At 37.7% G+C, this 15,725-nt stretch overlaps 1 protein-coding gene and 1 long non-coding RNA gene across 5 annotated transcripts in view; one reads left to right on the top strand and one right to left on the bottom strand.

Annotated features, from left to right (window-relative positions):
- Positions 1-15,725, bottom strand: part of LOC132098737 (forkhead box protein P2-like) — a 107,008-nt gene that overhangs the window by 60,588 nt on the left and 30,695 nt on the right. For 3 of the 4 annotated variants that reach the window (XM_059504890.1, XM_059504889.1, XM_059504888.1), the window contains one exon: positions 2,391-2,568. The exons of the other annotated variant lie outside the window; for it this stretch is intronic. In XM_059504890.1, the coding sequence (XP_059360873.1) occupies positions 2,391-2,558 (168 nt within the window). In that variant the 5' untranslated portion in view covers positions 2,559-2,568. The remainder of the gene's footprint in view (positions 1-2,390; positions 2,569-15,725) is intronic. 4 annotated transcript variants of the gene reach the window in all.
- Positions 9,585-11,589, top strand: LOC132098334 (uncharacterized). Its single transcript, XR_009422877.1, has 2 exons — positions 9,585-10,603; positions 11,490-11,589. It is a non-coding gene; the product is annotated as an uncharacterized LOC132098334 (long non-coding RNA).

The following is a 15,725-nucleotide window of genomic DNA, read 5'->3' as shown; positions in this document are numbered from 1 at the left end:
ACACTGCCCTTTTCTTCCACTCTTAGTGTGGATTATCTACAGACAGATAACACAAAATCTATTTAAGCAATATGCAGCTATACAGGAATAATACTAGTGATTATTATTAACAAAAATATAAAAAGAAATATAAATATTTGTAAATACAATTGAACAATATAATAAAACAGAATACATATTATATATTTTAAATACTATAATTTTATATTATATACACATTTATAATAATATTATTTTTTAATTCTGTTTATGTGCACAGTAATAATAAAAAGAATAAAACTGACAATATTAACTATTGCTACTAACAAGTAACCACAATAACAGTGATTAAATAATAAATATAATAGTCATATATAATATAATTACAATAATCATCATCATCCTCATAATCCATATAATAATAATACTTTTCAGATGCTTCTGTGGCTAGCCGTTTCATTGGCTCTTACTGTACTGTACAATAACACTGAATCTACAATTTATTATATATTAAAAATTTTGATTTGCTTACATTTTTACAATTTATTTAAAATGTATATATTTATATACATTCATATTTATAATATCAATATTTTATTTTTTTATATTTTTTTTATTGCTTATTTTGTTAAAAACAAAATAAACTACATTATTTTACATTTCGCCAATTCATTAGAATTCATAATATTTAGAATTCATAATATTTTAATATTTCAGTCGGATACCGATCATAATTACAAAAACTAAATATATAATTGTGTACACATTTAATTTTGTAATATTTTATATGTTTATAATAGTAATAGTAATAATAAAATCATCATCATCAACTAACAATTCACATATATAAACTATCAATAATGGCTTAGATACAAGTTTACAAGAACACTTTTGAAGAGCCGAGCATTAACCACCAAACACTGATCTGTATCTCACACACGCTGAAGTGTGCAGGTTAAAACAGAAGTCAGTAATGAGAAAGCGGGGGGTAGGGGTGGTAGGGGGTTGACCCCAATCAGACGCGTGTGTGAGACACACAGAGAGAGAGACGGCCGGTGTGATGATGAATGGGAGGAGAGGCCATGAGATGGGGGTGCTGTTGTAATCACCAGCTGGAGAGGGTGGCTATGAAGGAGGGGGTGTTCGGAGGGGCCCACAAAGAGCCGCAGGACACACTTCACTCTGCTACACTGATCCTGTCTCACCCACAGGCCCATGGCCTGCTTTCAGCTGCAGTCACCAGCACTGAGTCTCTCTCACACACACACACACACACACACAAACACACACACACACACACACACACATAATAATAATAATATAAAAAATAACTAGCATTTAATAGCTATAAACTTAAGCTTGAGAAGAAGAAAAAAAAACTAAATTCTAATACTAATACTAATACAAGTATTATAAACTAATACACTACATTATAAATACACAATTAAAAAAATATATAAACACTATAAAAAATACATTAATAAAACCAATAATTTTGGAATTATTTGGTCTACCTTAAAGTATTTTAGTAGTATAAACATTCACATGGCAACCAAAAAAAAAAAAAAGGAAAAAAGTTTGCTTGCTTAAGTCCTTGAAAACAAAACAAGCAATGCCTGAGGAATCACAGATTCTGTTTTCAGACACATACTCGCATCCAATGACACGCTTGCGAGTGAATAAGTGAACACACACTCCACACCGCCAGCAGACTAACCCTGAGCTCAGCCTGACCTCTCATGCTGCTCTTTTGGTGAGCTGTCAAGCCCATCTCTCACTGCACCGAGACACATACAAACATACATAAATATATACAACACACAACTGTGTCGCTTTTAAAAGTCTAATAATTATGCATATATATTTTGAGACAAATACAACAAGTACTGGTCAGTTGCGGTTTCTGGAGTGAACGAGTTGCCTTGCAGCCCATAAAGTGTTGTGAAGTCAAATAAGGAGGCCCTCTAGTGGCCACAAACAAAGAAACAGGAGCAAGGCTCCGTATTTCACACAAACACACAAGCACGGCCTTAGCTGGCATACTTCTTGCACAGAAGCACCAAAACACCTCCAAACAAGTCAAAAACAACCCAAATACAGCCAGATTTCTGCACAAAACTCTTGAAATCTTAATGATTACAAGTGAAAACTAAGCTTAAATAAACACTGCCAATAAATATTAAAATATAAATACAAACAAGAATAAAACAATAAAACAGTCCAGTTCCTGTATAAATGTGCACAACTGAAGGGTGTCAGTCAAATAGCTGCCTGCTGAGCCCTGTGTGAAAGCAAACGAGAGAGAGAGAAAGAGAAGGAGGAATGGGGAGAGAGAGAGAGAGAGAGAGAGAGAGAGAGAGACACAGAGTGCAGCGGATGACAACGGACAGGGGGAGAGAGACGCAACTTACCTGCTGTTGTTGCAGATGTAGCAGCTCGACTGCGCTTACTTCACTTCTCGTCTCCCCACTTGATCTTCCATCTCTACTGCCAGCATCTAATTGGCTGCTTAGGCTGCTCATTCCATTTTGACTCATTGAACTGTTGCTTATTGTCTCATTGGACGACTCCTGCATCATGACTTAATACCTAGAAGTAATTTAGAGGCACCGGTTAAGGCTCTTGTTACAATCCCCTTTAGTTGGCTCCTAAAAAAAAGGGGGGGGGGGGGGGGGGGGGTTAAAAAAGAAAAACTGGGGGCAAGAATGAAAAAAAAGCTTTCCATTATCAACCCCTGTTCCCTTTGCAAATTAAAGCATTTAACGGGGGGAGGGGATGGAATTATGCATTCACTGTGTAAATGAAGCAATACAAAGAGATGCACATTTCTTCCTGCCTTTTATTTGCTTGTTTTTAAATTTTTCTTAATGCATGCTTCTTTTAAACGGTTTTTAGTTTTTTGCATATCAACCATCACACACACAGATAAACATCACATAGTGTGTATAAAAATAGATTTAGTGAATTTAATGTGGTGTGAATAATTTCAAAAGGAACATATTTGAAATCTAACACGTATGAAGCCTTTTTTTCCTGTTCAAACGTCTTAAAATATCCCTGTTGTGTCTCGTCTAAATGGAGTTGCTTAATGACGCACAGCTAATCATGCAAAATTAAAATTTGGTACAGGAGGTGAGGGGAGAAGAGGGGGAATTACAAATCACATGCTTCTGTACGGTGATGAACAATATAATGGTCTTTTCTTTCAGCTGAAGCTAAATAAAATTTGCCTGCTAGTCAAATGAGGAGAGAAAAAAGCTCATGTCACTTACAGGCTAGTTCTCTTCCTCCTTTTTATTTTAATCACATACTCAAATATTCATTATTTCCGTATATTTAGCGCAGTCCACAGAGCACAATTAAAATTCAAACACAAAATTCAAAAAGAACAAAAATCGCACGTCAATTTTTACTCTGGCAAATAAATGAAAAGATATTAAATTAATTTTCCCTGCCATCTATTAGATATGAAAACAGGGGAGAGTGGTGGCTTTCACAAATATCACTAATGATTGTGCTAAAAACAGCATAAATTATGCATATTACCTCTTCTCTGGTAATAAATGTTTTATCACTTTCCCTGCGTAAATGTTGTGTATGTTCACAGGAACCCTGCTAAGATTTGTAGAGATCCTTGCAATAAATAAAAGAATCATCCGACCCAACAAATGCAATTCAAGGTGTGTTCAACATAGCTAATACACCCACAAGAGCCTTAATACACACACAGATACACTCCGTCATTCACTTTTTCATCGATCCTCCTACTCTCTACCCATTACACATTTTGTTTTTTCTCAGAAAAGGACGATGGGCCATCTCATATTTCAGTGCATTCAAACATAAACAATATTACGCTAACTGCAAGCATGCACAATAAAATATCCCTAATCTCGTGTAATGTTTAGAAGGGATTCATTTTTCCAGCAACACTTTCATTTATTTCCCTGACAGCTCCGCCATCCTTCTTTCTACAGATTAAACACATCAATTTTGTCACCTGCTACGTACGGACAATTAACAGCGATCTTTGAACGAGAGCGTACAGTAACTCGACAGCCGAGCCATTAAAAAATAATAAAAAAAATAAGAACCGCACTAATCAAACGCACGACACAAAGAAGCAGTCATCTAATCCACGGCTGCTTTTCAGATCAGCAAATGACATTTTAACAGCTCTGCTCGTGTCTTATAAGTAACACTTTTAAAACACATTTATTTAAAAAGTACACCACCTAACCAGTATGCATTGATCAACTTGGGAACAAACAAAAGTGCAGAAGATTAACAGACCAGGAGAGAGTGAGAGTGAGAGTGAGAGAGAGAGAGAGAGAGAGAGAGAGAGAGAGAGAGAGAGAGTGTCGTAGAGTGTGATGCTGACAAATCTCTCCTGAAGAAACACAAAGCTGGGTAGAGATTAGGCAACTAATAAGTATTCAAATTAGGCATAAATTTTACATGCCCCATGTTTAAAATATTCAGAGAAGGGCTGCTTGATTGCCTTTTTACTCGAATTTTATGAACATCAAAATGGAGTGTTTTTTAATGCCACAATAAAGGAGACTAAAAGTTTAGGACACTGTTTTCACTCAAACCAGGAAAAAAAGCGCTAATTAAAATTACATTTCAGATCACTGTAATCCCAGTTTGCACTGTGGAAATTCAAATATGATTTCTACGAACTGATTATCCTAGATTTAAACACACGTTTTTTAAATAAAGAATAGATTATATTTTCATGTAATACTGGGGAGGAGGAGAAAAAGGAAAAAAAAAATTTCCCCTTCAAATTTGGTTTTTGCGTTGGATGACGTGGAATATTGATCCTGTCATTATACAAACACACATTATTAACACTGTATCCTTTAAATCCACATGATCCACAACTGGCGTGTAGGTGTCTTACCGAACGTAATGCTCATGCAGATGTATGCAAAGTGTATTCAGAGAGATCAGGTGCTGCTTTAACCTTAATGACAGCGGTGAGATAAATTAATTAGTCATCTGAAGGTAGCATCCAAATCTGCCAATTACAATGTCAATTAGAAACACATCCTCGCTCATGATAGTTTCCACGCGATGGAGTGGACGCGAGGGGGGCTTATGTGTCTGAATGACACTGAGTGAAGGAGAGGGTCTAGTACAGTACTGTACCGACAGAGAGATGGACGGAGTGAAAGCGTGAGCATGAATGAGAGAGAGGAAAGCCAGCACCCAAAGTCTGTCTTTGTTCATGTCTACTATAGGACCCCCGTTTCTCTGTCTTTGACCCTTGGGGCCAACTGTCTGTCATTATAACACACTATCTTTTCCTAAAAACACACCAGGGTCAAGGGTTTGTGCTATTTGAACACATTCACATCCCTTTCTAGTCTTATAGTGTGGAAAAGCTCCGGTCCATTTGACACTGGCAAAATTGGATGAGTCCTAAAACACATTTTGGCAAGTCGCTGTGATAAACACAGAGCTTGTGAAACTCTATTACCCATATCATCTTGATAACAGTCATCATCTAAAAGAAAGTCGGTGTGTATTCAAGAAGGTTGAATAATACCCAAATCGCTGCGTTTCTGGAATAAAAGATGTTATTTGAATCGGTTTCTTTTCTCGCTGTGTGTTTTATGTTTTAAACACTGTAACAGTACCTTGCAATTCCTTTCTGGCTGTGCAAATGTTTGCTCTTGAATCATAGGCTGTGCAAATATGTCCTTTCCATCAGGTGAAAAATCTCAGACAGGATCCTGACAATGCATTCAAGGACTACGTCTGTGATTTCAGGTGGGTGGGTTTGCAAAGAAAGGTGTGGGGAGGGAAAGCCACAAATATAGCCCAGATGTTTCTCATACACACACTCTCCTCATCACGGAGGAGTAAAGTTACTCACGCTCGTTTGAGCTGAACGGATTTTACAACCGCAAACGTTGCCTCATTATCAAATCCGGCACCCTTCTTATCGTAGCTGGGATATCACAATTCTAAGTTCTCCATCATCTTAAGTGCTCGGTATCTGTGAGATATGTTTTATACATGTCGCTGAAAAGGGGCACCGGAGGGTGCGACTGTGACATTAACACATTCTCTCACACACACACACACACACACACACACACACACACCATCCACTTTTGCCGAGATGCACTACATTTTTTCCCTCCCGTGGAAACCGGCGGCCCTCTCCCTTGATAGGACACACAAAACAGACCTGAAAAAGAGCTTGATGATTATTTCAGGGAGGCATTGGAAAGGCAGACTCTGTGATCCAAGAAGCCTAGTCATTATCAGTGCATTGCTCAGGTGCCCAGAATCCTAACATTACAAGGAAGGGTGAAAAAAGACGGGGGGAAAATACTAAAAATTACATTTCACAGTCTGCTAGCTTCACCCGCTCTGATTCAGTTAAGATATGGATACCATTTAAAATAATCACAAATTCTGTGCTCCACTGAAATTAATTCATCATTGCCATAAGTAACAATGCATACAAAATAAAGCAGCGAGGCTCTGCTATTCTCCAATATTTAACAGTCAGGAATGCTTAATAAATCAAAATGCCAGATTTGGAAAATTTCATCCTGTGCATCTGTATTACATGTGAAATTGAGAATATGCCAATTAAAAATGCCACTGAAATGTTTAAAAGTTAAACAATGAATGCCAGCAGTCTATTTTGGCTCCTTGGGGTCGCCTTACACCGTTAATGACTCTCCTCTAAACCTGAATGTACTGTAATATTACAGAAACCCTATTCTCAGATAGAGGGATTTCAAAGCAATTCACAATGGACGAGATTATAGAGTAAAAAGAGCATGAGGGAAATCATATTTATACTACGGGTTAAAAAATGAAAAGGGAGGATGAATACATCACTTTTCAGGATTAATAGTATGCAAAGTAACCGAATCAAGTGTTGTTATCAGTGGTAAAATGAGAACATGTTCAAGAAAAAAAAATAAAATGAATTCACGATAAATAGTCCATCTGTGATTCAATTCATTCAGCCCTGAATGTTCAGAACTTAATTCTGGGCTATTTACATTAAAAGAAGGAGAAAAGGAGAGGGAGATGAAAAGAAAGAGAGAGAGAGAAAAAAAAAGCACAGACTAACGGGACAAAGAAAACCCTGAAGAAGCTCTGAAACAAATCCTTGAGAAATAAAAACACACATAATTCATAAATGCTAAACAACATGACCTACAAAGCCAGAGTTTCGTTCATATTTCCCAGCACTTCCAGAAAAGAAAAAAAAAAGGAAAAAATAATTCTAAGCATCAAGCACCTCCCTCTTGGACGAACGCAGCACCAAAAGTGGGTGACTAGACAGTGACGCTGGTATCTCATCAAGCAGTCCCTGTGCTTGCATTTTGGGTAATTTCTTTAATTAACTCAGCCCACCTAATCACCAGTAATTGACCTATAAAGGTAGGAGGTCCCATTGTCTGCTCCAATCATCAAAGGCAGAAAGAGAGAGTCTCTCCCTCACTCTCTTTCTCACTATTTATCCATCGTCTTACACTATTTACCTGTCTCAAATGCATATTTCATTTCATTTCATGCCACAATTATCCTTTGTGACACCGACTGAGTGTGGGGCGAGATGAAAAGACTTGGGGTGAAGGGGGGCAAGTGTGTTCGCCCCTGCCTGGGACATGCAGCAACGTTAACGATTAGGACGGCCCTGGTGCCACCACACAGACACGAAGCCGCAGAGAGACATAGCTCATGGTGACGTTTCCACTTATTTGAGGCTGATTAGGGTCATTATGTCACACTGCTCTGATTTATGTTGTCATTCTTTCGGCCTGGTCCTGCATCGATAGATCTTAATGAATTGGTAAATAAGGGTGAAGATTACACTTGACAACACCCCAACATTTCTCATTCATACCCGACAAGATTTATGTAACCAATTAGGGTGGTAATAGGCGAGATTGGTCGAGAGAAAAATAATCTTTCCAGAGGAAAATTACCCCCGAGTCTAAAACCTCAACAAAATAGATAATGGGCAGTCTTTAAGGGAGACTTAGTCACAGAGCAAGAGCCCGGGCTGAAGGGTTCTCAGAAGCGCTTAAAGAGGGAAGCAGCTCTTGTAAGACTTTCAAATAGATTTTTTTTTCTCTTAAAAAAACAACCACACGACTGCAGGAACTTGAGCACACGCATGCCAACTGCACACATGGTAAATAATCAGCCACCATCTGCATGTCCAAACCAGAGGCCATGAAATCAATGGATTAAAAATTAACCTCTCTCCAACAAAGAAGCACTTTGATGTGCAAATGTGAACTCAAGGAGGTAGACTGCAAACTAGTACAATGCACACACACACACAAAAAAAAACCAAATCAATCATTTCTCCATGACTTCACTGTGTGATGATGCCTCGAAATCCATTTGCATTTTTTTATAGTCTGGTATTTCAATTATTTAATTTACATTTGTGTGGCAAGAGTAACCAGTCGACTCATTTTACATTAAAATATCAGATAAAAAAGGCTGCTCATCAATAAACGCAGACAGGCCGAGGAGAACCCGGAGGGATGTGGGACAACAGAGGGAGGAAAACGAGAGTGATGCTGGCGTAGTCTCATCCAGCTTCCCCCTTCAAGCACATGCAAATAAGGCTGTGATGCTTAACTGCATCATTTATGGGAATAATAGCGGCATCATCATTACGGGACTCAAATTAAATTACATCACAATTAGCATAACAAAGTGATTGGTTAAACTTTCAAAACATATACCCGCCTTGGCTAATGAGCGATGTTAATTGCCACATACAAAATTAAGGTAAACATATATATTTTTAAATTGATATTTTACTTTTTTTTGTTTGTTTATTGTTTTCTTTTTCTTTTTCAAGAGATTGTACGAGTCATGAAAAAAGCTCAATGAGGGGATTTGCATAATAAAAAAAACTAAATATGCAGCATTTAATTTGATTGCACTAAACAAGCTATTACACACAGACTCAGGAGAACAATGTAAATTATCCATCTAATTCTGCATACAGTATGTACTAATCACGCAGCTCATTATACATCAGGGTATTAAATTATAAAGAAGATCACATTGCCAGACACATGCCAGCACAAAGCCATATAAAAACTTAATAATATGCTCACAATAGCCCAATAGCAAGCGTCGCTCACCCTTATGAATATTTAAGTAAACAAATTATCTGCCTGCCTTTGATAGGGATAATTAGTACATGAGGGCTAATCATTTTACTAACCCCACCTCCAAAATAGGACAGACTCATTTAAGCTTTAGGTGACTATGAAATCTTAACGGATACAAATAAATAAAAAATATATATAAAATCATTAAAAACACATGTAAATCTAATTAGAATTTTACAATTATTCAATTATTAGCCAACAAAAATTACAATAGCTTCTCATAAAACTACTTAACTTTTAATAAACAAAATTACTCAATTTAATTTCCCATCAGCAAACTGCAAACTTCACAAACACTTCACTTCAAATAAAATCACCTACTAGGCGAAGTCAAAGCACACTGTTCTTCAGCACACACTCACACACACTTAACGGCACACGCGCACACACACACAAAACCACATTCATTATCGTCGTTGCCATTATCACCAGCAATTAACCCACAGATGAAAGCAGCCCACAAACCAAGCCGGAGCAAAGCACAAGCCGTGAGGAATGACAGCGAGAGTGAAAAGACCCGATGGATGGATGAAATTAGAAATGCATGGATAGATGGAGGAAAAGGTGGCTTTATTACCTGCAGGTGAGCGGTGTGGGACAGTAGGCTGGAGAGGGTGTTTCGCGGAGAGTCGGGGATCACGGGGAAGAGCATGCGATTATCAGTGTCATCACTCCAACTGTGTTTATACAGACTCGCATCATAAACAAGCGCCTCTTTGGCCCCATCCCTCATGCGTCGCTCATGCATACTTAAATCGGCAGTGCATCCATTAAAAAAAAAAAAAGAAGACCCCATCTCCTGACAATTATTCCTTCATCTCCACTTGTCACCGAGCAATTACGACAGCGCACAGACAGGGCCAAATAGGAGACACAGGGCTTTGGGAAGCCGTGCGACCGGCTGGGAACGAGGGGAGGTGATGAAAAAAAAGTGCCTGAAATGGAAATATGTCACCCTGACCTGGAGCTTTTCTGTCTTTTGTAATGCACTAGAAATACTGGCATCATTAGCATTAAATCTCTCCAAAAATTATCTAAAAATGCAACTAATCATTGCAGGTTTTACTGCTTCTGGGCTTCATAATCTAAAAATGCTCTTCAAAAATGTCCCTCTCCCTAATTTTTTTTTTTTTTTTTTTAAGAAAGGAAGTCTTTCGTCTTGCTGACCGAGTTGCTGACTGAAAGAAGCGAGTGTGTGTGTGTGTGTGTGAGACTGTGCGCACCAGTGTCTCTCTCACAGCCTGTGCGCGGAGCAGAGTCCTCGGATCGCGCTCCACCAGCAGCCTCTCGTTGCTCTCATTTGAGCATGCAGCTCGCAAGCACACACACACGCACTTTCTCTCTCTCCTTCTCCTCTTTTTCTCCTGTATTCGGACTCCAAACGAGAGAGGATTTAACACACGCGGCTAGTTGTGGAGGACATCCCGAGCCCCTAAAAACGCGAGGTATGTGTTCCTGCCTGCTATTTTTGTATTTATTCTCGCTAGAATGTGATTAGCCAGCATGCGACCTTCTTGTAAGTCTGCAAACAAACTAGCATGCTTTGCGTTTTCCAACAATCTCAGCCGGTAAGAAAAAGTTAACCTACCTTTTGAAGAACGACACACAATCCCACTCCCTGAAGGTAGAGACATTTGAAGATATTCTTAGAAGCCTTGAAGCATTAACTTGCATCAAAAATGAGGAATAGGATGCCACTGGTAGGCAACAGCATCAGAGCAAGAAAAAAAATAGGAGGGGGGGGGGGTGTTGGGGGCTATAAAGAATGAAAGAAAGAAAAAACTAGCTGACGTTCACTGTCAAAGCCATCATCAGTGAACTATTTACAGCAGTATTTACACGAGCGACTCCTGCCCGATCATGTCTGAGACACCCGTGGCATTTTTACCCCTGTAATTAAAACAAATGAAGCAGACCTCTGATTGTTTTGGCACCTGAGGACTAATCGTACACAAAAATCAGCGGTTTGATTGATTGAGGAGGAGGGGTGGCACTTCTTTTTCCTGTGTTTCCTTTTTTCCCTTTCAAGATAGATGGAGGGCTACTTTAGCAAGTTGAGTGGTAGTTGAAATAATAAATAAATACGCCTGATGCTTTTCTTATTAGGTCAAGCTAACCCAAAAAAATCCTTACGAGGGAAGTATTTGAGTGAGGAAGGACAAAAAATGCTTGGAAGCCAGATGGGTTTGCAAATTTGTTTTTACACATGAATATTTGCTCATTTGCATGTAATTAGACCTTCAAAATCGTTCGTTTTTGAATCTGTCATTTGTAAACTAATGATTTTTGTCAACCCTTTTTTGCCTTGTTCTCTCGCCCTGCATGCCACAGATGTTTCTCCTAGCTGCTCCCACAGACAGGAATCCGCTCACAGAGACGAGAGCCACGCTCTCCCCTAGGAGAGGAGTACAAAGGCCAGTCTGATGCAAAACCAAGTGCATCTGCTTCAGGCTTTCCGTTGCCACATGGAGACTGAAAAGTGAGGGGAGCATACGCAGACGCAGACAACACTGGAACATGACCGTGGAACCCGCTGTTGGTAAACGGGAGAGAAGTGAACGAGCAGATTATAAATACAAAAGACTGACGTAAATGCACATGATTTATATGGAAATTTATATGGACAACTAAGCAATTCTGTATTCAATCTCTTGTAAAATCAATTACCTCATTTTCAACACTAGAAGGTCTTAAAAATATGCATACATCAAGGTGAGCAAGAACTTTCACGTTGTGCATGATCCACCCAAGCCAAGCATGACAGATTTGTTTAGCTAAAAATTTTTTAAAAATTCCAATTGACCAATTGAGCTCCCCACTCTGAGCATGATATAACAGGCTCAGAGTAGCATATTATCTACCAGCTCTACTGGAACATATTTTAAAATGTATGATATCATTAGAACCCGCTGAGCCCAAGCCAATGCTGTTTGCTGGGCCTCCACCCCTGCAGACTAGGGCAAATGCTCAATGAGGCAGTGTAAAAAGTTGCAATGGCAGGCATGGCAGTGTCTCAGCATCACAGCAGGAATTGCGTCTAACGAGTCATATTTACATTTCTACCCAAATGCTACAGGCTACGTTGTGCTCTAACCTTTATTTCATAAGACAAATAGGCCGCTTTAGCTTTTAGAGCTTGTTCGCTTCTCTCAGTTCTCACTCATATCTGGTTTTAGTCTCAATTTACTCCCTCTCTTTTTTTTCCCCTCATTTCACAGGGCTTTGTACCGCAAGGTCAATGAGGACAAACAATTCCAGCAGCGGCTCTTGATCGCATGCAGAAGAAAGTGTCGGGTGATGGGGGATGGACTCGTGTGGTGGCAGAGATGGTGTCTCCGAGCGCTGGCATAATTTCCATGGCAGCCCTTCTTACTATTAACTTTCAATTAAAGCACACACAAAAATGCCCTGCCCCAAGCCTCTGGAATGTGTCAAGAGGGGGAAACCAGGCCTTTTTGGAGCCACAACACCACTGGGATCATTCATAGTGACAAAAATCACACCACTGAACATCTAAGCCCTGTTTTTATTTCTCAATCACACCAGTGAGAACACCAAAACCACAAATGAAACTCATGCATGCTAAACATTAGTGATTAATGGGATGTTATGTGAACCATTATGTCCCTTGATGGATTAACAGAGGTATTACCCCCCCGTGTCAGTTTAAAAATTTGACATGATGCTCAATTTCTAATTAAAAAAAATATTTTTACAATTTTTGGGTGAATTTTAGTAACACTGTATTAAATGAGGTGTAGAAACTTAATTTGCTGCCATTTAATTTTACTACACATAAAATTGGCAAAAAAAGTCTGAGATCTCTAAGTAAAATTTTCATAATTTTTTGATAAATTATACCTTGTTGGAAAAAAAAATTAAATACCTCACGATCACATTCAGACTTGTAATATTTTTTAAATTAGACTCTTATGCTCATCAAGGCTGCATTTATTTGATCAAAAATACAGAAAAAAACCCTAAAAGTAATCTTGCAAAATGTTATTGCAACATAAAATAATGGATTCTATTTTAACATTCTTTAAGATATAATTTATTTATGTGATGCAATGCAGAATTTCCATAAACCATTACTCCAATATAAAGTGCCACATGATCCTTCAGAAATCATTCTAACATGCTGATTTATTATTAGAATTATCAATGTTGGCAACAGTTGTGCTGCCAAATATTTATTCGGAAACTGTGATAATTTTTTCAGGATTCTTTGATGAATAAAAAGTTATAAAGAACAGCATTTATTTAAAATATAAATCTTTGCTATCACTTCTTAGAATTTAACACATCCTTGCTGAATAAAAGTTTTAATTGCTTTCAAAAAATAAAGAATAATAATTTACTGACTGAACTGTAGTGTATATTGTTAGAAAAGATTTCCATTTTAAATAAATACTTTTCTTTTAAACTTTTTATTCAACAAAGAATCCGGAAAAAATTAACACAATTTCCAGCACTGATAATGAAACAGCATATTAGAATGATTTATGAAGGATCATGTGACACTGAAGACTGGAGTAATGATGCTGAAATTTCAGATTTGCATTACAGGATTAGAATTTAATTTATAATAAAATAGAAAAGAAAAATTACATCGTCACAATATTTTCCCTGTATATTTGATAAAATTAATGCAGTCTTGATGAGCATAAGAAACTCATGTAAAAAGCATTAAAAATCGTTCTGATCCCAAGCTTTTGAACAATAAATGTACCTACCGTATTTTCCGGACTATAAGTCGCACTTTTTTCTTAGTTTGGATGGTCCTGCGACTTATAGTCAGGTGCGACTTATTTATCAAAATTAATTTGATATGAACCCAGAGAAATGAACTAAGAGAAAACATTACCGTCTCCAGCCGCGAGATGGCGCTCTAATGCTGCTCAGTGCTCCTGTAGTCTACACTGAACACATATAGCGCCCTCTCGCGGCTGTAGACGGTAATGTTTTCTCTTGGTTCTTGGTTCTAAATAAATGCGACTTATAGTCCAGTGCGACTTATATATGTTTTTTTTCATCATCATGACGTATTTTTGGACTGATGCGACTTATACTCAGGTGCGACTTATAGTCCGAAAAATACGGTAATTAGATTCAATTTTGAAATCCATATTTTCAATTAAACCTAGTATGTTGGTATTATATCAGTCACCCTGCTCTGTAGATATTGACATAAGCCCTTGAAAAACTCCTACTGGTCGACCACCACTAAATACTGAGCTAACAGCAGATTAAGCTGAGCTAGTGTGCACTCACTAAGAGATGTGTGTTTCAGGCCTCAGAAACCTCTGGCGGCATTAAAGCTGTTCTCTGGCTGAGAGTTATCCACTTGAGCTCATCTCCGCCTCCGATCCATTCTGCTGATGACTGAGACTGTGGAACACACTCCGCACTTGTAAACAGCCCTAATAAACTCTCAGCCGAGGGTCTGCCAGTATCCTAAGCATACACTTATTTGCAGATGTATGAGTTTGAAACAAAATGTGACTCTCAAACACTACAAATGTAAAAATATCTAGTCCCTGGTCACAGACAATGTAAATCAAACATCTTCTGATCAGCTGTTGTTCACCCAATTTAAGATTGTCATATAAGTCAATAACAATCAGCTTGGTTGAACAACAGAAGGTTCCTTGTGTCAAAATCTACAAACAGCATAACCAAAAATATGTAATAATAATAATCTGCAATTAAACAAATGCATATATAATTATTGCTATTATATATATATATATATATATATATATATATATATATATATATATATATATATATATATATATATTATATTAATAAATGTATCTGATTGCTTTTAATTAAATTATAAAATATTATTCTAAGCAAATTATACATGCATTTGTTGGTAATATATCTCCATTTATAACCATGCCATCTAAAAAGACAAAATTGACCATTCACTAATTATTTGTCCTGGTCAAAAATAAGCTTCTCTTAGTTTTTAGTTAAAGATTGTTGCATTTGAAGTGATCAGCATGTTCTAACCGTTTGACAAGGCAAGAAAATCTCAGTCCAATTACCATAGTTTGAACTATACATAGCCCTATTTTCTTTTTGAGTTCAAAAACGCAAACAAAACTGAGATTAATGACAAATTCATAAGACCGCCCTCTGTTCATCTTAATGATGTTCTTCATCGCCAATCAATATGAACTGAAATGGACCATTAGGGGACACTGATTATATAACAGGCAGCTAAACATTATAATATACTGTACTTAAGCGCCACCGTATCCATGGAAACCTCATTTTGCCTTGCATGGCTGAACCTTAATGAAGTCCTATTAAGTAGCCTATAATGATAGTGTCCAAATGTATTTGCATATATACTTCAGTGAGCGAGGGAGGGGGACGGAGCAAAGCTCAACAATCACAACAGCACAAGATAAGATGTGCATTTAATCCACAGCATTATTCTGAAAATAACAACCCAGAGCTTCATAGAGCTCAGAAACATTACGCACTTCAAAATAAGCTGCTATCTGTGCCGGTAAATAAGCTACATTTGGTGGCACCTCCATTAAAAAGCTA

This window comes from Carassius carassius, chromosome 22 (assembly GCF_963082965.1).
Source record: "Carassius carassius chromosome 22, fCarCar2.1, whole genome shotgun sequence".
Classification (NCBI taxonomy): Eukaryota; Metazoa; Chordata; class Actinopteri; order Cypriniformes; family Cyprinidae; genus Carassius; species Carassius carassius.
Note: the sequence above shows the minus strand (reverse complement) of the source record. Positions and strands in the feature narration are given on the sequence as shown.